This window comes from Electrophorus electricus, chromosome 21 (genome assembly GCF_041902795.1).
Source record: "Electrophorus electricus isolate QZ-2024a chromosome 21, ASM4190279v1, whole genome shotgun sequence".
NCBI classification, from domain to species: Eukaryota; Metazoa; Chordata; class Actinopteri; order Gymnotiformes; family Gymnotidae; genus Electrophorus; species Electrophorus electricus.
In genome coordinates, this window is record NC_137517.1 from 3487501 (window position 1) to 3507119 (window position 19619).

Below are 19619 nucleotides of genomic sequence, written 5' to 3' on the forward strand. Positions count from 1 at the left end.
TGGCGGTACCCGCGTTACGCAGGCTGTGGGCTAAACACATGAAGCAGTGCCATGTTTACGCACCTCGGCTGGCCGTTATTGCGTAACCGCTCTGGCGAGAACACTGGGCAGCGCGGTCGTGTGAAGGGACTTGTAAAGCGTCTTTTACACACACACACACACACACACACACACATATAATTTGAAGGTTAATGGGACCGAAAAAGACGTACATCAGCATAGCGTATGCCGTGGTCGGCACGCTGGTGGGCTTTTCGGCGTTTGTAGTGTGGAGCGTCGCGTACAAGCAGCCATGGACGGTGGCTATGGGCGGACTGTCAGGTAGCCAGCGCACAGACACCAGCGCACCGGCCTGGCCACGATGCCTAAGAGTAGTGTACAATCTCGCGTCCTCTCACATGCAAATAGTAGAACCGAGACTGATCGTCCCTTTTGTTGGACTCTTTCGTGTTGTAACTTGGCGTTGCAGATGCGTCTCGCCTGCCAAATAACTGGCTAGGACAGAGTTTAGCTGTTAGCTCCCGCGGTAAACAGTGCACGCATACCACTATGTTTCCTGTGTTTACATCCTCTGGATAGCCTAGCTACGCGGGATTCCTCCTCCCAGGGGTGATATCGACCTATTGATTAGCTCCGTTTGACAGAGGCAGTAGTCAGGTTACTGTCTGACACGGAAATGGGTTGGCTAGCGTTAGGTGAACTAACAAGGCCTTGCATGGTTATGAAAACTGAAAGCGTGGCGCACAGCATGGGTTTGTGATCGCGTTTGTGATTGCATCTGCAGGCGTGCTGGCGCTCTGGGCCCTGGTTACACACATCATGTACGTCCAGGACTACTGGCGCACCTGGCTGAAGGGACTGCGCTTCTTCATGATGGTCAGTGCGCTTTTCTCCATGCTGGCCGTCGCAGCCTTCGCCACCTTCATGACTCTCGCCATAACGCAGAAGCAAGGTGAGTCGAGGACGTGCGGGTTGGCTGTGCTGTCAGAATAATCGCACTGCTTTGTTTGGTGGAGCTAACTTGTTATCGCTATAGTTTACGTTTTAAAACTAATGGGAGTTGGGCGCCTTGCTAAGACATTACTGAGGTTATTCTAGTGTGGTAAATCTAGTATTTACATGATATTTACTTGGGGAATTGGGCATCGTGTGTAAATTATCATGTGAAATTGTGACTAAGTTTATATTATCTGTGTTCTTTGATCATCTCAAATGTGTAACAACCACCGATGCAAATTAAGATGGTCTCACTTCTTGTTCTTCTCAGCATTATCAGATCCCAACAGTTTTTATCTGTCGTGTGTTTGGAGCTTTGTGACACTGAAGTGGGCCTTTCTCCTGGGTCTGTATTCCTACCGCTACCACCAAGAGTTTGCAGACATCAGCATTCTCAGTGACTTCTGATAGGCTGCTTCTCTGGACCTGAACGGATTTATGTCGTCCAGTTGGTGGCTTTTACCTGCCAGTCAGGAGGTGGGTAGAGACGGATCTTGCGTGCCAAACCGGAATAAGTAGACAGAGGTCTTCTTTCACACTGTTCCTTCTATCACCACAAAACACCACTGACTGTCCATTCATCCCTCCCTAAGATACTGTGCTTCTGAATCAGTCCTAGGAAATTTGTATGCATTTCATTCCTGTTACATTTGTTTTCAAATGCAATGTATTTAAAGGAGTAATATTGTGTAAAAGTGTAGTATAAACCCTTAAGACTTGAGAGAGCCTTCATGTGAATGTTGCCAAAGCATTATTCTGTGAAGGCGTCCAATTACTACGAGGGATGGACTTGCTTGGCAGATGTAAGCAAGGAGAATGATCAGAGATTTGCACTTAGCTATATCTAATAGCTTACACAGTGTTATATGGTAATGATTTTCCCATGTTTAATGTGTTTTTTTTTTTTTTTGTGAACACTATTTTCAGTGGTTTTGCCATAATCCATAATTTTATGCATTGACTTTGCATTGACAATTAGCACATCTTAAGCAATACCTTTCAATGCAATTGTATATTTTTGTCATTCGTGGGAACAAAATGGCAACAAAACTCACTACACACCAAATCCTGGCCGCTATTCAAATGTTACATATGTGTTTTGTCACACTAGGACACACACGAGTGCTTTACAGTACTCTTTGACGTCTAGCATTGAAAATATACTTAAATTCAGTTTTTGAAGGCTCTTTCAGAACAGACAAATTTTTTTTATTTTCTTTTGCTGCAGTCCAGTTTCATTGGAGCAAACTGGTGCAATTGTATATTGCAGATGACATTAGAATGTTTAACCTAAGAAATCTGGGCACTAGGAAATGTGGATCTGAATCTATCAAGTCTCTCAGAGGAAGTGTCCTTACACCCACTTTCAGCAAGTAAAACCTCTCTTTAGAAAATGAATGTGATGCATTTTAAAACAAAACAGGTGCAAAATGGGAAGAATGATGACCCTTTGTTTTCTTTTTAAAAGTTATGCTGTGGCTTCAACACAGAGATACAGGTAAAAAAAAAAACTGTTCGAGAATGGTGTAACTTGTATGTGTTTATCATTAAGTAGCCTTAACTGTAGGCAAAAAATGTTGCTAAAATTGGTCAATAAATCATGATATGTCATTTCCATCTATGGAATTGCAGTCTTGCATAGTCTTTTGTGCTATTGCATCTGTGTTGCCATAAGCCATAATGTTTCAAGCGTTTTGGCTTCTGCAGTGAGGTTGTGGTGGTTTTGTGGAAGGAAGAGTAGCAGCCTATCCAGGGTCGGTCACAAAACGATTTCATTTCTATCCAAATGATATCTCTAATAAGCTCTTTGTTGTAAGGCTTTCTCCACATGGTGCTTCTTCTCTGCAGTGCGTGTAGCTAAATGTCTTTCCCTTAACATCCTCTGCTGGGAGTTAAAGGGTTAAGACAGCCCTTGTATTACTCGGAATCCTAGTGGAGCTTGGATTACTGTTCCCAGTTAAGGAAGTTTAAGGAGTTTACTCTTGTACTCAACAGGAGGACCAAATTTGCGTCACTCCTGAGAGTTTTGGGACGATTTCTTACTCTGAGACGCTTAATAAATGCAATGCCTGCTGTATGTATCAAATTTCTCAGAATAAGTGTGCCATTTTAGAAATGTGTTTTGTTTTTTTTTAGGGAGGGTATTATTATTATTATTATTATTATTATTATTATTATATATTATTATATATTTTTAACATAAATACATTTATGTAGGCAAAGGTTACTCATCCTAAGTGAGTTCTGAGACATTTGATAAATACGAGCCCTAGTCTTTGACACCGCAATGCTATTAGCATGTTCTGAATGGGAAAGAACAGTTGTAACACAACTTCTGTTCAGTGTTATGTCTTCTTTAGGTCAACAAGTATGGTTTTGTTGCTGTACACATAAAGGTCACAATGAAAATAATCTTTTTATCTCCACAATGAATTTAGCCAACTCTATATTTGTCATGTGATTTTTAAATTGTATTTACTTGTGTCCAAGTGCACATAGATCCATTAAAATCTTTTAAAATGTCCAGAATTCGGTGTGGGATTTTATGGAGAGTATTTTGATGGCTGTGAGGAACTGGATTAATGATTCAGTGCTAAAGTCACCAGACCATGTATCGCTCATCTTTATCTAAGCTGATAGTCACTCCTTTGTCAGCGTCTTCCCTTTGGTCAGGTGTCGGCCAACGGTCAGTGATGACCAGTAGTAGGTGTTATCACCAAGTGATTCAACACTGTCACTAAATGTGTAAATGGGGGTGGGTGAGAGAGGTTTAAAATGAAACATTTATTTAATCACGAACATTTAGGGGCAATTCCTAATATTTGAGTCCTACACAAAACCAGGCCATGCTGGGTGACGTTGCAAACAAGGTGAGCATACCAGACCCTGTTTAAGCTCCTCCCAAGGTGTGATTGAACCAGTATAATAAGAGCATGGGAGACATAATGATCTAAAAGCGCATCAAACTTCTGCTTCTCCTAACACCCAAGGCGGATGTTGAGGATCGGTGAACGTTAATGAAACAGGTAAGGGCTTTGTAACTTAATAATTTGGTGTTCCAAGTGTTGCCTGATCAGAAACATTGTACAGTTAATTTTCACAGTGCTAATAGATATGGAATCAGCTGTAAAAGTAATCAAATTGATCTCTTTAATTCCTCTTTTATCTTTTTTTGCATAGTTTTCGTCTTTGTTTCAGAGGTTTGGCACGCGTTTGCTTGCTCATTCAGTTTTATGATGTTTATTCATATTTATTTTTCACGTATTTGCATATGTGTGTGGACCACATATTCTGCGATTAAAAACAATACACATTTGCTTAAGATTCCACACATTTTCTTTAAAGAGCAGTAATTATGGGATTAACCTTTATTTCTAACACATTCACCTGTATGCTTAAACATCAAACAGGGCATTTCAGACCACGCCGTGTAGGCACTGCTCAAACAAATCCTCTCAAGGTCAGATAAGCACCTTGCAGTGTTATACAAAAGAGGTTTTATCAGCGCGAAAGAAAAACAGCTCCTAGACTGACAATCGGACACTGAAGCAAGCCCAGTCCCTCGCCATCGCAGTTTGTTTAGCAAACGTTGCCAGTGTGAATGACACTTTATTATAACAGATACTTATATCTTCACCCTAGTAAACGACCCTGGATCTAGTGAGCATCATGCAACAGGTCCGCCCTCGCTACGCAATAGACCGGCCCGGCTTCTCTCAGAGAGAGTTCGATGAGGAGTTCGAGAGAAAGAGGCGGAGCTTTCCTCTGGGGGACAAAGTGAAAAAAACGTTACGGTAAGTCACCCCGCTGACTGCTGAGTCTGGTGTCATGAGAGGCGGGACATCTGGAGACCGAAGGCGCACACCTTTTCTGATTGGCCGTGTGTTTGGCGTGAGTGGCGCAGGTGCTCTGGGGGACGACTGAGAAGCCTCCTCTTCAGACACCTGCCGGTGCTGGGCTGGCTCCCCAAATACAACGCCAGGCAGAACCTCCTGTGTGATGTCATCAGTGGGGTCAGCGCAGGCACCATCCAGGTCCCGCAGGGTCTGTGGAACATATGCAGTACCTCTTTACCCTTTAAAAGGGTTTAATTTTGGTTTATAATTAGTTCAATAATGGTTGTTAATTAGACCATAAATGCCCTAAAAGGCATTGATAAGCAGCATTACACAGAAAGGCCTGAGCTTTAACAGAACCGATGAATGTGGGCTTACTGGTCATCGTTAGCCTTTTTATGCATGTTATAACTGCTTATTGACAACTTGTTTCGTGTGTTTACAGTCTAAATAATTTAAACAGTTAACAAACTTAATTATTAACCATTCCTAAACCCTTTACAAGGGTAGCCTTACTGTAGAGTGATAGTGTAGCGCAGCAGGACCGGACACCGTGCTCACATTTAGTTTACAGGGATGCCGTGCTCACGTTTAGTTTACAGGGACACACGTTTAGATTACAGGGACACCGTGCTCACGTTTAGATTACAGGGACACCGTGCTCACGTTTAGATTACAGGGACACATTTAGTTGACAGGGACATCGTGCTCACGTTTAGTTTGCAGGGACATGATTAGTTTGCAGGGACACCGTGCTCATCTTTAGTTTACAGGGACACTGTGCTCATACTTAGTTTACAGGGACATGTTTAGTTTACAGGGACACCATGCTCATGCTTAGTTTACAGGGACACGTTTAGTTTACAGGGACGCCGTGCTCACGTTTAGTTCACAGGGACACCACAACCAGATAACCAGAGTGATGATTTTGTTTTGTCAAGTTTAGTTGCTTTTCACTGATCTGATCCAAATCCCTGTGAACTAAACGTGAGTACGGCGTCCCTGTAAACTAAACGTGTCCCTGTAAACTAAATGTGAGCATGGCGTCCCTGTAAACTAATCATGTCCCTGCAAACTAATCGTATCCTGCTTCACAGGGGTTTAATAGTTTAACAGTGTGTGAGAACGGTTACTTCCAGGACTATTCAGATGGAATGTCTGCTGTTTAGGGATGGCCTTTGCTCTGCTGGCCAACCTCCCGCCAGTCAACGGGCTTTATTCCTCCTTCTTTCCTCTCATCCCGTATTTCTTCATGGGCACAGCCCACCAGATGGTGCCAGGTAAGAACTCAAATATTAATCTATTAGATTAGATTATGACATGAGCAAACCAGTGCCTGTACTAATCAAATTCATTGATACATTTATCTTGTGTAATCATTTAAAATGAACAGCATTCTGTTGACCCTCGCACTTCCCATGTGCTAGTGCACCCATTGCATCCGTTAAACAGCCTTTGTTTACACAGCCTTTAGCAATGCTAACAGCATACAAGCACCTCCTATCATGACTGTAACCAGCTTGCTGTAACACTTTATCTGAATAATCTATCCACACTAATACTGAAATGAGTTCATTTGCTCCATTTAGACCGTTTAGATACATTTTCTGAGCAAAACTGAGACTTTTTCCTTCTAATGTTCTAGGTCAAAAGAGAGCACGCAGAAAGGCTTTTAAAAAGTTTCGGTTTATTTGAGACATTATGTAAACTGCTAGGTATGCAGTATGTTTTTTGGGTCCCAGTACATCTCGATGAGACTGGTATCATCTATTGAAGTGATCCCCCCCTCCAGGTACTTTTGCTGTTCTGAGTATCATGGTTGGCATGGTGTGCCTAAGGCTGGCACCTGAGTCCCAGTTCAGCCATTTCAACCACACCCTCAATGCCACCATAGTGGACGAGGAGCGCATGAACCAGGTCCGACTGGCCGTATCGGGCACTTTGGCCTGTCTGACCGCCATCATACAGGTGACCGACCGTGTTCTTTTCTTGATGGACCGGAACGTCGAGAGCTTACCCAGCAAGGCAGGATAAGGAATAATGGATTGTGTTTGCTCCTGGTGTGTGAACAGATTGGTCTTGGCTTCATGCAGTTCGGATTTGTAGCCATATACCTTTCAGAGTCATTCATCAGGGGCTTCATGACAGCCGCCGGGCTACAGATCCTCATATCTGTCCTTAAGTACATCTTTGGCATCACGGTGCCACCATACAGTGGGCCACTGGCAGTTGTTTACGTAAGTATCGTTTTTGTTAGTTGACGTCAGAATATTCATGCCAAGACAACCCACGCTGCAACTGAATATTTAGCACTCCTGGGCAATGGCTGTAACTGTCAGCCTAATGAATGCGTACAAGGGTAAAATACAACAAGTACAAGACCAAGCCTATTTACTTTAGCACTTTTAATTAATGTTCCTTCTTTCTGCATTTCCTTCAAATGCGCTTGGACGGTGTTTTCGTGTGTTCCAGACCCTTATAGACATATGCTGTGGCCTGCCCCATACCAACATAGCCTCTCTGCTGTTTGCCCTGGTCAGCACCGTAGCACTGATCATAGTGAAGGAACTGAGTGCCCGCTACCGTCATAAAGTCCCTTTCCCTCTTCCCATGGAGATCATCATCGTGAGTGACCTGAGCACATGCCGGGGACGGTCACACTACTAGTGACTTATACTTCAAAACGCTGAACATTCGATCCGTGTTGACAGCAGTCTACCATGGGGCCATATCTTGTAAAAGGGGTCCTTTTAATGACCTTTTTGTTGCTGTTCTTTTGCAGGTGGTGGTAGCCACAGCCATCTCTGGACCACTGGACTTGCCTCAGAAATATCATATGGACATAGTAGGAGAAATCCCACTGGGGTGAGGAACTGGGGTGGGGTTTAGGTCAACTGCAGGCGCCTTGACGTGAGCCCCATAGTAAAAGCTTTGCTTTACTGTGCCAAGGTCCAGCTAGTCTCCTCGTTTCAGATTCCCGGCCCCGATTCTGCCGACCGTGACCGAGTGGGGGGACATGTTGAGTACAGCCTTCTCCCTCGCCATAGTTGGATATGTCATCAACCTCGCCATGGGCAGGACGCTGGCTGCCAAGCATGGCTACGACGTGGACCCCAATCAGGTATGTGTTTGTAGGGCACGTGGAAATATGAAAATGATTGCTCGATTAGTTACATAAAAACAGACTTTTGACGTTTTGTAAAGCATGGCAGCAACTTGTTTGGTTTCCCGATTAACAGGAAATGCTGGCGTTGGGCTTCAGTAACTTCCTGGGTGGATTTTTTAAGATCCATGTCATCTGCTGTGCTCTCTCTGTCACGCTGGCTGTCGACAGCGCAGGAGGCTCTTCACAGGTGAGGACATTCCCAGATCCTGCCGCTAACACCTGTCCCAGTTGCACTGTATTGTGAGATTCAAAACAATGCTCTGTGCTTTTATCAGAGCCAGATGTTGGTTCTTTGGTAATCTCAGCTAATGACAATATTAATTTTCAGTTTTCCAGCTTGTGTGTTATGCTTGTGGTGATGATCACCATGCTAGCTCTGGGAACCTATCTAAAACCCCTCCCCAAGGTAGGAATGATCATCGACATTCCAGCACTTCCTTCCGCATTAAACATCTTACACACTCATTTCCCTGTTGTTCTAAGATACAAGGGCTGACTGGTGGTATTTTTAATCTGTAGTCCGTGCTGGGAGCACTAATAGCTGTTAATCTAAAGAACACACTGCTGCAGCTCTCGGACCCATATTACCTGTGGAAGAAGAACAAACTAGACTGTGTGAGTTGTTCTGTGTCTACCGCAAACACAGCAGTGCCCTGACAGGTAACCTCGAGTAACACCCGAGCAAACAATTCAGCAGTTCAGCAGGTAATTGACTTCAGGCCTGCAGGGTTGTGTCTGTATGAACATGGAGGCGTCATAGGCTTTGTTTGGCTCTGGAGCTGGGACCACCTGTGGGCTATCACAGACTGCTTGTCTGCCTTTCCCCTGCAGTGTGTGTGGCTTGTGTCCTTCTTGGCCACCTTCTTCCTGAGCCTGCCTTTTGGCGTTGCCACCGGGGTGGGTTTCTCTATCCTGGTAGTGGTTTTCCAGACTCAGTTGTAAGTGACACCTGAACCAAATTCAATTTCCATCCAATACCTTCAAAGATTGTAATGCACTGTTATTGTCAAGGTCATGGTAAATAATACGGTGTTTGGTGGTGATGTGTGTGGGCACTAGTCGCAATGGCTCAGAAGTGGCTCAGATCATGGACACAGATCTGTACAAGAACCCCAAGGTCTATAATAAGGTAATGATAATAGTAAGATAATGACTCGGAGCTCTGGGCTCCATGTCACTAGGTTATTACCTGCTGGTGAAACGTAATGTCCTGGTTGATGCTCCATAGTGAAGATGTCACTGTTTTGCATTTCTGTCCAGGTGAAACTTCTTGAAGGTGTGAAAATAATGAGCTACTGCTCACCCCTTTACTTTGCCAATGCAGAGATCTTTCGACGAAAGGTCATCAAAAAAGTAGGTTGAAAGTAACCTGAGAATTGTGGGAAACCTATTTCTACATTCTCTACAGTTCTCATCAAACAGTGTCCATCCCTTTAAAAGAGCTTATCTCATAGTTTTCAGTTTATTGCAATGGGTTTTTACCCAGGATGCATAGCAACTCAGAAAAGCATTTTACATGTTGATGTTTTTGTTTGTATTATGTTGTGGCTGGCAGACTGGACTAGACCCTGGCAAGGTTCTTCTGGCCAGAAAGAAATTTCTGAAGAAACAGCAGGAGAAAGAGGCACGTGAACTAAAAGCCATGCAAGACCAGCAGAAGAAAGAGGCCATGAGAAGGAAAATGAGCTCGCTGGTTACGATGAAGAGTCAGGTTCACAATCTCTGCTTGTATCTACTACTGGAGAAGCCAACATTGAAAATCTTTAAACATTCATGTTCCAAAGAATATAAGAGTGAAAACCAAAAAACCCCCATTTGTACAGATTATCACATATTTAAAGCACTGGGTTCTTAAAGGTTCTTGTCTGTAATATCTCATTTGAAGGGTGAGGTTGAAGTGTCATGCATTGCCCATTCCACTTTCAGACCATTTCACAAATTGATCTGCAGAGCGATTTTGACTCCAACGGCGCAGCCAGCGCTGACGTCCCCACGAGTTACGTCAACCCCTGCTGCGACATCACTGGCTCCTTTGACCAGTTACCAGGCGCGCCCCCCGTTACCATGGAGATGCAACCCATGCCCTTTCATACTCTCATACTGGACCTAGGAGGAGTCTGCTTCATTGACCTGATGGGGACTAAAGTTATTACCAAGGTAAATGACGTGCGTGATATAACTATTATAATGTCATGACGCAGAGAAAATAATGGCTGCAAATCTATTCAGATGATGCTGGCCATATGCTAAGGAATGCTTGCAGCTTCCAACAACGGCACCTCTATAGGGGAAAGATCTCCTTCCAGATAAAAATAAAAACATATCAAAATTATCATTAGATTTTGCACTGTGTATAATAGTGTCTAATACTTTGTTGTTTAATCTTGCCTACGAAAAGTATTTTGGGTATAAAAGGTCCTGTATAAATGCCATAAATGTAAATGTGTAAAGACTGCTGTTATTAAATTTACATAGTTGACATTATATTTTTCACATTTCTCTCCTGTAATGTACAACTGTGCGGTGGAACCCTGTAATAATCACTAAAACTATCCCAGCTGACATTGTGATCTGTAATTACTCTCCTCCAGATGATCAACACTTACAGCATGCTGGGGATCCGTCTGTATTTAGCCAATGTTCAAGGTGAGAGGCTTTCTTTAATCTGCGGCAGATCCCAGAACAGTGAGTGGGGCTACCCTGCGCAGCACTTGTAGGACGTTTGGGGTGTTGCCATGATTGCGATCTTGATCATTTAGTTTAACTGTTGGTTTTACTTTAAAAAAAACAAAAAACACTGAAGGACATTTTGTACAACTAATGGCTATTTTAAAATGGCTCTATGTTAAAACGGCTATTAGAGGTAGTGGTGTCTCAGTGGTTAAGGTACTCGACTAGTACTCAGAAGGTTGCCACCACCACCAAGCTGCATTAGTGAAACTGATTTGGTTTAATTCATCACAAACACAAGACTTGTGCGTGTCAACATGCTGCAGTGACAGCTCATAATGGAAGACTGGCAAGCCCTTCATGCAACACAATGAGTTGTTTGTGTTAGATTTGTAAATTACATGAATGACATTTGCTGTGTAAATAAGATTGGTACTGCAGGATCTGTGGTAATGATATTTGGGAGATTTACACAGAAAGTCAGGCAGTAGGCAAAGTGTCCCAGGCTGTTTCAAATTAATTAAATTGTTATTTGTGTTTGTGTGCGTGTGTGCGTGTGTGTGTGTGTGTGTGTGTGTGTGTGTGTGCGTGCGTGCGTGTGCGCGTGTGTGCGTGCGTGCGTGTGTGTGCATGTGTGCGCACGCGCCCGTGCACATGCGTGTTGCTGTAGCTCAGGTTCTGGAGGAGCTGGAGTCAGGAGGCGTGTTTGAGGAGAGCTGTATCACCACTAGTGACCTGTTCCTCTCTGTACATGACGCAGTGCTGTTTGCCCAGAGCAAGTCCCCCACTCCCAGCGCTGCGGGGGAAGTAAGTCATAGGGGCGAATGCAAGGACAGGGAAGTTTGCTTTTTTTTCCCGTGGATATATTTATCAAACCTTATCAACATGAGTCATGAGCAAACATGCGCCTCAAACCTGAGGAAATTTGGTACGAGACACATGAAAGCAATTCATTCACATTTCACCCCTGTTGTTTAAGCAGGGTGGATTAAAGTTAGCGGCACCGAATCACTGTGTCTGCAGAGTCTTTGTGTGTGTGTCTGTTGACTGCAGGCAGAAAGGCAGAAGATAAAGCTGGCATTTGATATACAGGAAGAGGATGGAGACCTGGAGCAGGTAGAGGAAGAGAGGAGTAATAGAGAGTGATGATGGTGGAGTTGGGTGTTAAAGACTAACGTGGGATTCCTCTTCTCCTTTCCTGACAGGAACTCTTCTGAGAGGTTCATGGGAGACCCAGCTGGTGATGAAAACCTTGGCAGAACTGCTGCGTGTTTAATTCTTTTTGAAGGTCATTCAGGCGAATGCACCAAGGATTGTATTGTATGAATTGAATGCGGATCTCCACGTTTAAGAATGCACTGTTGGAAGCAGACTTCTGTAGTGTCTGAAGTGAGGTCTAGAAACATGTAACTGCTCACAAATACCAGGAGTGTTTCACATACACTGATCGTCCTGTTTCTGCACTGTACACCAGACCGTCTTTGATGAGTATTATTTAAATGTGGTCATGTACTTCATCTAACCACCAGCAGAGGGCAGAAAGCCCCTCTCTCTGATTTTAAGTAAACAATAAAGGAAACCTTCTCCGAGGAAGGCGATAATTGGTACCCGAGGACACTACAGAACTCTCCATCACTGGACATAATGTCATTCACACTCACACCATGACACATTTTTAGGGTAGCCAAGTTTGACCTAACCATGTTTTTAGACTGCGGGAGTGAACCAGCGAATCCATTCAGGAAGTGCAAGCTCAGGGGCAGGCTTCACGCTGCACAGCTAAAGCACCCAAATCTGAGAATATTACACAGATGAGCTCAGATTTGCTCCACAGTGTGTAGATGTACGAGATTCTAGTGGGATTAGACAATGTGCTGTATGCAACTGATGCTTGTAAAAATGTCTTTTCAACCACATGACTAACCGGGGTAAAATGGATATCAAAACATAAACAACTAAGAAACCATCAGATCAATTCAGGAAATAAAACGGAGTTTTTGATTATTAATCTATATTTTTCTATTGAAGAGTCTACAGTGTACGCTGTACGTTTGCTGGGTTATGTCGCCCTCTATTGTCACACGCAAGAGTGAGCAGACTATATTTACATTTATGGCATTTAGCTGACGCTTTTATCCAAAGCGCCTCACCATTATGACTGAGTACAACTAGAGCAACTGAGGGAAGAGTACCTTAACCACTGAGCTACCACTGCCACTGCATATTGAGCTGTCAGTCAAAATCAGACGTTGTCCATGTGGTGGGATGGTTTTAAACCCAAACACTTTATATTCACTCAATTTACACATCGATATAAGAAAAATGTCATATATATATATATATATATATATATATATATATATATATATATATATATATATATATAAGACATATACTATAGGGTAACAAGTAGCAAAGCGGGTCAAATTTCTGACATATTGTTAAAGTTTTATGATTACTTTTATATTATGTAAATTATTTACGCAGAAAAAAGTATCTTATTATTTCATTCGTGTTGAGAACCCTGACATTAGCCCAGTGCAGTGTGCGCACAGCGTTGCAGTAAACACAGGAAAAACACAAGCGCAGATCAGACACTCGTACAGGATGTGGGGAGTGCTGCTACTTTATTTTATTAGGAGGCATGCGTTGCAGTTTCAGCCCGTTGCAGATGCTGTCGTCTCCAAAGCACATCCAAGCAATGAAGCTCGCTGTAGGTAAGGACACCGGGAAGGGTTCTTCTGGTTAGCAGCACGGCTGGGGATTAGGCCGATGTTCCAGGAGTTTGCTCGGTGTAAAAGCGCTCCCAACGGCCCGTTCTTCTAAGATTCTACTTTTCTTTACCGTGGCCGATTCAGTAATCTTTTTTTTGGGGAAAGAAAACCATCTTGCTTCTTATTATTGTAATAAGGTTTATTTGCATTGTTGTTTATTTTTTGTTCATGGATATAAATTATATGCACATAAACACCTACTGCACAGTTAAATAGGTGAGTTAAAGACTTATACTAAAGACTTATGCTGTATGTAGGGCTTATTGAGACTACACCCCAAATACCTAAATATTAACTATTATAATTAAACTATTATAATTAACTATTATAACTAAACTATTATAATTAACTATTATAATCTGATAAAAATGGCACATGAATGATGATTGATGGACTGGATGTGTGAATGTATGTTATTTGAATTGTACATGGAGAGTTACAGATGTTTGAAACTTTACTGTATATTCATTGGTAACACCGACTGCAGCTGAGATGCACTGCTGGCAAGAGAGAAGTTATGATCGTGCATGTTACAGGAAATGTTTTGCGTGTGGAAAGAGGTCAGAGAGCAGAAACCCGTGGCTACGGTTTTAGAAGCCTTTGCATTCGATGTAGGCCATTGCCGGCTCTCTCGTAGTTCACCATGATGTGGGCTTTGCTTTCTTTCTCTTGTATGTTGTTGTTGTTTTTTTAAACTGTGGCTGAAGAGAATGTCAGAGAACAACACCTACACAAACAGTGCAGTATTCTGCTATTGCGCATGGAATTAAGACTTCTACCTCCTCCCTGGACGCGGTTTAGTTTGGTGGTTTTGCATTTGAAATGAGTAACTCAGGAGAAGTATTGCAATATTCAGCATTTCCTCTTCTCTCTCCTCAGTGCTTGCCTGCGTGTGCCTGATGTCAGCAGGTGAGTCCTGGCGCTGACACGTTCTGTGACGTGACCCTAATGAGGTCCGCTCTTCTCCTTACCTTGACATGCGGCGGTGTGCATGCTTAGAAAAGACGGCTAATTTGACCGAAACACTTGTGCGGCCCTTTCCAGTGCCCCGCAAGCATTTCCAAAGCGTCTTATCATAAGAGTGATGTAAGGTACAGCGTACTCGATCTTACTTACATACTTAAGCCGGGCTTATCCTAGGTCAGACAACGTGTTTCCCATGAACGTTTTCTTTTCCACGTGCACTAATCCGTGGTTAGATTAGCTGGGTTCTTAGCAGCTATAATAGGATGTGCTGTGGTTCCTCACCTACGCTGCAGCTGCTCGGGGGGATTCCACCGTGGCCTGCTATGTGGACGGGTCTGCGCAGGGCCTGTCCCTGCATCCCTCCGTGTGCACGCATGTCATCCTCGCCTCTGCCACTATCGATAACGACTCCGCCTTCAGACCTGATGCCGACGTTAGCTGCACCTCACCGAGCGCACTGAAACGCAGGTCCGCATCGCCAAAATAAATGTCTTCAATTATCTGAGGGAAAAGTCCTGAGTAGAATAAATCTGTATACATTTTCTGATGCTCTGACAATTTTTAAGATGCTATGCTATATTAATGGCCAACACTGTGCACTGTATAGTACATGTAAACTGGCAATCCACCAACCCCATTACCAACTGAATACCAGCTAAGATACCATATTGTTCTGTCCTATTCTCAGTTATTGATTATTCTATTGTGTAGAGGTTTGTACATCTTATTGAACAGTGTTGTGGACAATGCATTGCATTTACTGGCCAGTTGCACTGTCCTTAGGAACCCTGGTCTGAAGACTCTGCTTGGCCTGGAGGTCAGCCACTCAAGGTATTCTGAGTCATCAGTTAAGGAGATTAATCTCCCTTGTCACTTCCTGCATATGCCCTTATATGGTAACCACCTCTGCTTTGTAGGTTGCAGATGCTGACCCAAAAACCGGGCAGTCTGGATAACTTTACTGCCTCCACACTGAAATACCTGAAGGAGAAGAATTATGACGGCCTGGAGCTCATGTGGGTGGAGAACCCAGTCTCTGATGAACGTCCCAGGACAACGGAAGCTCTCACGGGTCTTCTCAAGGCAAGACGAGACATCATCCTGCGATGACTTTCAGAGGCGACCTAAAATCAAAAGAGGCCCTTGTTAGCTAACTTTGTGAAGCTCAAGTCCTTGTTCATGGGGGCATTGATTAGCATCAGAGCATTTGATAAAGCATATTCCCAGTTTGTACATGACAACAAAATACAACCAAATCTAATCCTTACAACAAAATCCAATCATTTAAGACTGCCTCTAAAATGTCATCTGATTTTTGGCCGTCACCAAAGCTGGACAGTTGAGGAACATTAATATTAACCAATAATATCATGTCATTTTCCATCTCCCACCCCCATTACCGCCAATCGTGTTGGACTGAAGTCGAAACATCAGATACCGCCACACCATAATGTGGCGTCTTTCAGGTCGGGGTAAAACTCCGTAATTTCTAAAAGTCCTTAACTTGGCATGTTTCCTCCAGGAACTGAGGGAGCGAATTAAAGAAGACACTGGTGAGGGGTCGTCGCGTCTTTCTGTATCTCTTCTGGATCTCAGGGGTGACATCACCACCCACAACGACACTGGGACCTGGGCCCAGTAAGTGGAGATGCAAGACTCCACGTTGAAGATTCCATGCGTTATTCCTGTTCCAATTTTGTATTTGGCAGGAATTTACTTTAGTGTTCATAGCAGAGTGACAGACAGAGGAACAATGCCATGCTGTCGGACAGTGCCAGTTTTAAGTAAATATCTCAAATAGCTTGTTTCAGTTTTTTGTTTTTGCTTGGTTTTTTCTGTCTTTTAGGTATGTTGATTTTATCTCCCTGCTACCATCCAGCCTTGAATATGAAGACTCTCAGATTGTAAGTCTTCTGGGTTGTTTACGCTCGCCATTTACTTCCCGTTTCTTATTGATTGAACTGTTTCACCCATTAGCCTGCTCTCTAATCAATGGCTGTGATTATGTTTAATATGATCAGTGTCATTCTGTTACTTCACAGGACCGCATGCTGGTGTTCTTGCAAGGATTTCAGCTCCAAAAGGTTCTCCTGGCTTTGCCCGCGTTTGGATGGAAGCTCTCGGAGACCGGGGCGGTCGAGAAGACGGCAGAACAAACCCAAGGACCTGGGCTGCTGATGGCCAAACAGGTAACCTGAGCGGACGTCAGATGGCCGGCTCAGGGAGGGTTTAGGCGAGGTGCTTCAGAACGGTCCGTTCCGTCTTCCTCGTGACGAAGAGGCTGTGCTCTCCTCCCCCTCAGGTCTGTCAGGCCATTAAGAGTGGAGAAACGTTCAAGACCTTAACGCAACTCGAGAGTGCCCAAGGCCTCAGAGAAGAGGTGAGTTTGGGGCACTGGGAGTGTAGAACATGAATACTGCTGGTTTTATTCCCACAGACAGTGGCTCTAGAGATCTTCTTAAGGTCATTTGTTAATGGACTCAAGCATGCGGAATGGTGTAATTCCACAGTGACTTGTGCTGTAACGGGACGTTTGCAGGTGTCATGGCTGCTACGGAAGGGGATTGGCGGCGTCGGGGTTGTTGCGCTAGACGCCGGAAACTTCGCTGACTCCCAGTGTCTCAACCTGACCGAAAGTGACAAGACGATTCTCAAGTCCAAACTGATTGCTGTGTCTTCTCGTCATCATCCCGGCTCCCGGCGTAGACATCATCGTCATCGTCATCGTCATCTTCATCATCGTCTTCATCATCAACTGGAGCTTCAGCAACCTAGACACGATGACTCGTCATTGGACAGTAGCAGCTCTGGTCATTGTCGTCATAGACACCACCAACATGGTCCCGGTTACCATGGTCACTCTCACCACGGTCGTTCTCACATAGGACATGGTCACGGTCGTCATGGACACGGTCGTCATGGTCACTGCGGTCATGGTCACCATGGCTATGAGGGCCATGCTCTGAGCTAATAAAGTAATCTGGCTACGATCGTCAACTTAAAAGTGCAGAAAATTGAAAACAGAGAGAAGGGGGTCCATGCAGACTGATGTCAACAGCCACTCTCCTGCCGACTCCGTGTCCAGTAACTTCAGACATGCTCATCAAATATATTATTCCATTATTATGATTTAAGATGTGTCTGCTAAGGCAAGTCTTCTAGTGCATGCATGAAAAAGGTCTCACTTCTGTTGAGTACAGAAATAACTTTGTATTTTGTTTGCTTAATAATAAATCAATGCTGTGCTATAAAGTAAATAGTAACTGCCTGAAGTATCTGAAATGTATTGATTTTGTTGAATTTTGATGTGTGTGTGTGTGTGTGTGTGTGTGTGTGTTGTTTGTCCATTCCCGTGCGCATGGTCAGTGTTTGGACTTATCTAGCACCTGACCCCATTTCCTCTCTCTAATCCCTGTGTGATCAAAATAAAACTCATTCCGGGACACCAATTATGACACCAATTCCTCAAAAAATGCCATTAAACAGCCACGGACGGTGCGCTCAGTGCAATACCCTCATAGGGTAGGGGAGTGTATGTGCGCGGAGTAGCAGGTGCACGCAGGCTAGGGGCTCTCAGCTCAGTCATGCTTAATGCATGAATAGATTTATGAGGCTATTACTTATCCACCCCGAGATATTTCACACGTGTGTGTGTGTGTGTGCACGTGTGCGTGTGAGCGCACACCTGGTCCGCAGGCTGCCCGCGGCTGTGGAGCCCAGTGGTGTGGGGGCCGATTACAGGGATCCCACAGCCTTTGGCTCTAATTGGGAGCACTGGGAAAGACCGTGAAATGATGTGCCATTTCGCTCATCCGTGTGCCGCGCCGTTGTGCATGGGCTAGCTTGGCAGCGGTGCTAGCTGCACGCCGTCGGACGGGCTTGGAGCGCGAAGCATGTGGTACTGGAGGGAGTTGTTTGTGTTTCTATGTGTCTGTTTACTTTTCGCTTCGATCTTTGTGTGTGCGTATGAGGGTTTGTCTGCATGCACTTTGAAACACTCTGAGAGGTTGGCTGGTCTATTTAGTTGTTTTTTCCGGTCTCTGACATATCTCTTAGATGGATGTGACAGACAGGATGTGTGTGCTGATCACATGATCAATTGTGTGTAACAACTTCAGTGAGTGTTCCCAGATATGAGCAGATGGGTGTGTGTTGATGGATGTGTGCTGACTACCACACCGTAGAAACACCAAATCACAGCTTCCTGTCTCTCTCCCCTATATCTATTAGCCGAACTCTAATTCACCACTTGTTTTGCGGTCGGTGAAGTAATCATAAAATAATGCTAAAAAAAGTCCTGCCAGCTTACAGGAGGGAGACATTGTCGAATGCTACAAAGTAGACTACAGCTTTTTTTGTGTGTGAACTGATTGTATTTAAATTCAGGGACTGCCTCACCCCCGAGATTAAAGTCCAAAATAGTGCTTAGTTGTTAAAATTGAATCCATTGTTCTACTCTCTCTGACTTACCAAGACTTTTTTGAAAAGCAGAGCTTTTGTGCGAATCCATTGTTCCGGCGCTTCCGATTTTCATGTGATACGTTTTGTTGATAAAGTCCTTTGCAGCGACCTCTCATTAAAATGGAAATTCCAATTGGGGCACTTAAAGTGGCGGCCCGGGAGCCGGCCAGCTTCGAGCTGGCCATCAGGAACGCGCCGTCGGTGCTGGCGCGGAGTTCCGGTGAATGACTCATCCCCACGCATCCGCATGGATGACAAACAACCCGACCCCACTTCCAGAACCATATAAAATGACTGTCCGACAGTGATCAACTGGCACGATTAATCTTGTGCAATCTATTGTGTTTCACTTAATGAACAAGTTTACGTGGTAGAGGAGCCATAAATCTCAGGCCAGATGCCCGAGTGTTGTGGAACGGCGCGCGGTTTGTACACAGACCGGGCGCACTGCTGGCCACTGATGGCTAATATTAATTAATGTTGTCCATTGTCTCAGTCTGCTGGTCCAATGGCAATTGCAAATGTTTCAAGAACTGCCCAGTTGATTAATTTAAGCATAAAATCACAGAGGACACTTCTGCTGGGGATGGTTAATTACTTAATGTCCAATTAAGCCACTGGGCCATGTTTCATGCAACGTATGATTCAATTTGTTTTCCGGTTTGTGCCAAGAAAGGAAATCAGAAAAAGCACTCAGCTATGGTTTGCATCCCAGGGCTGTGCAGTGCGGGCCTACATCAGAATCAGTGC

General features: G+C 44.1%; 3 protein-coding genes across 5 annotated transcripts; all 3 read left to right on the forward strand.

The window, feature by feature from the left end:
• The first annotated feature begins 68 nt into the window (after positions 1 to 68).
• Positions 69 to 2622, forward strand: slc48a1a (solute carrier family 48 member 1a). Its single transcript, XM_027008468.3, has 3 exons — positions 69 to 321; positions 785 to 952; positions 1268 to 2622. The coding sequence occupies exons 1-3, from the start codon at positions 192 to 194 to the stop codon at positions 1402 to 1404; spliced, it is 435 nt and encodes a 144-aa protein (XP_026864269.2). The 5' UTR covers positions 69 to 191; the 3' UTR covers positions 1405 to 2622.
• A 2038-nt stretch (positions 2623 to 4660) lies between these two features.
• On the forward strand, positions 4661 to 12676 carry LOC113576410 (solute carrier family 26 member 9). 3 transcript variants are annotated; one of them, XM_027008469.3, is made up of 20 exons: positions 4661 to 4790; positions 4901 to 5040; positions 6002 to 6112; positions 6625 to 6800; positions 6905 to 7069; positions 7305 to 7457; positions 7615 to 7697; positions 7806 to 7953; positions 8072 to 8185; positions 8327 to 8404; positions 8518 to 8613; positions 8830 to 8936; positions 9058 to 9127; positions 9259 to 9351; positions 9554 to 9709; positions 9925 to 10155; positions 10590 to 10644; positions 11339 to 11475; positions 11722 to 11784; positions 11874 to 12676. In XM_027008469.3, the coding sequence occupies exons 1-20, from the start codon at positions 4666 to 4668 to the stop codon at positions 11883 to 11885; spliced, it is 2313 nt and encodes a 770-aa protein (XP_026864270.2). In that variant the 5' UTR covers positions 4661 to 4665; the 3' UTR covers positions 11886 to 12676. The 3 variants fall into 3 exon arrangements, 2 of the variants coding, with proteins under 2 accessions (XP_026864270.2, XP_035377226.1); XM_035521333.2 differs by having other exon boundaries at positions 9949 to 10155; XR_014119075.1 differs by lacking the exon at positions 11874 to 12676 and having other exon boundaries at positions 11344 to 11475.
• Positions 12677 to 13183: 507 nt separating this feature from the next.
• On the forward strand, positions 13184 to 17665 carry hrct1 (histidine rich carboxyl terminus 1). Its single transcript, XM_027008458.3, has 10 exons — positions 13184 to 13385; positions 14322 to 14351; positions 14702 to 14876; positions 15192 to 15239; positions 15326 to 15491; positions 15931 to 16046; positions 16255 to 16312; positions 16451 to 16597; positions 16711 to 16788; positions 16948 to 17665. Exons 1-10 carry the CDS (start codon positions 13313 to 13315, stop codon positions 17377 to 17379), a joined length of 1323 nt encoding a protein of 440 aa, XP_026864259.3. The 5' UTR covers positions 13184 to 13312; the 3' UTR covers positions 17380 to 17665.
• The last annotated feature ends 1954 nt before the right edge of the window (positions 17666 to 19619 follow it).

What these genes read in the sequence shown, in the direction of transcription:
- slc48a1a (XM_027008468.3), top strand. Translation starts at nt 192, where the DNA reads ATGGGACCGAAAAAGACGTACATCAGCATAGCGTATGCCGTGGTCGGC. An exon ending in GGCTATGGGCGGACTGTCAG is followed by an intron (nt 322 to 784) that starts GTAGCCAGCGCA and finishes TTGCATCTGCAG; the next exon opens with GCGTGCTGGCGCTCTGGGCC. An exon ending in CGCCATAACGCAGAAGCAAG is followed by an intron (nt 953 to 1,267) that starts GTGAGTCGAGGA and finishes TGTTCTTCTCAG; the next exon opens with CATTATCAGATCCCAACAGT.
- hrct1 (XM_027008458.3), top strand. Translation starts at nt 13,313, where the DNA reads ATGCGTTGCAGTTTCAGCCCGTTGCAGATGCTGTCGTCTCCAAAGCAC. An exon ending in AGCAATGAAGCTCGCTGTAG is followed by an intron (nt 13,386 to 14,321) that starts GTAAGGACACCG and finishes CTCTCTCCTCAG; the next exon opens with TGCTTGCCTGCGTGTGCCTG. An exon ending in CTCTCACGGGTCTTCTCAAG is followed by an intron (nt 15,492 to 15,930) that starts GCAAGACGAGAC and finishes TGTTTCCTCCAG; the next exon opens with GAACTGAGGGAGCGAATTAA.
- LOC113576410 (XM_027008469.3), top strand. Translation starts at nt 4,666, where the DNA reads ATGCAACAGGTCCGCCCTCGCTACGCAATAGACCGGCCCGGCTTCTCT. An exon ending in AGAAGAACAAACTAGACTGT is followed by an intron (nt 8,614 to 8,829) that starts GTGAGTTGTTCT and finishes TTTCCCCTGCAG; the next exon opens with TGTGTGTGGCTTGTGTCCTT. An exon ending in GGACTAAAGTTATTACCAAG is followed by an intron (nt 10,156 to 10,589) that starts GTAAATGACGTG and finishes ACTCTCCTCCAG; the next exon opens with ATGATCAACACTTACAGCAT.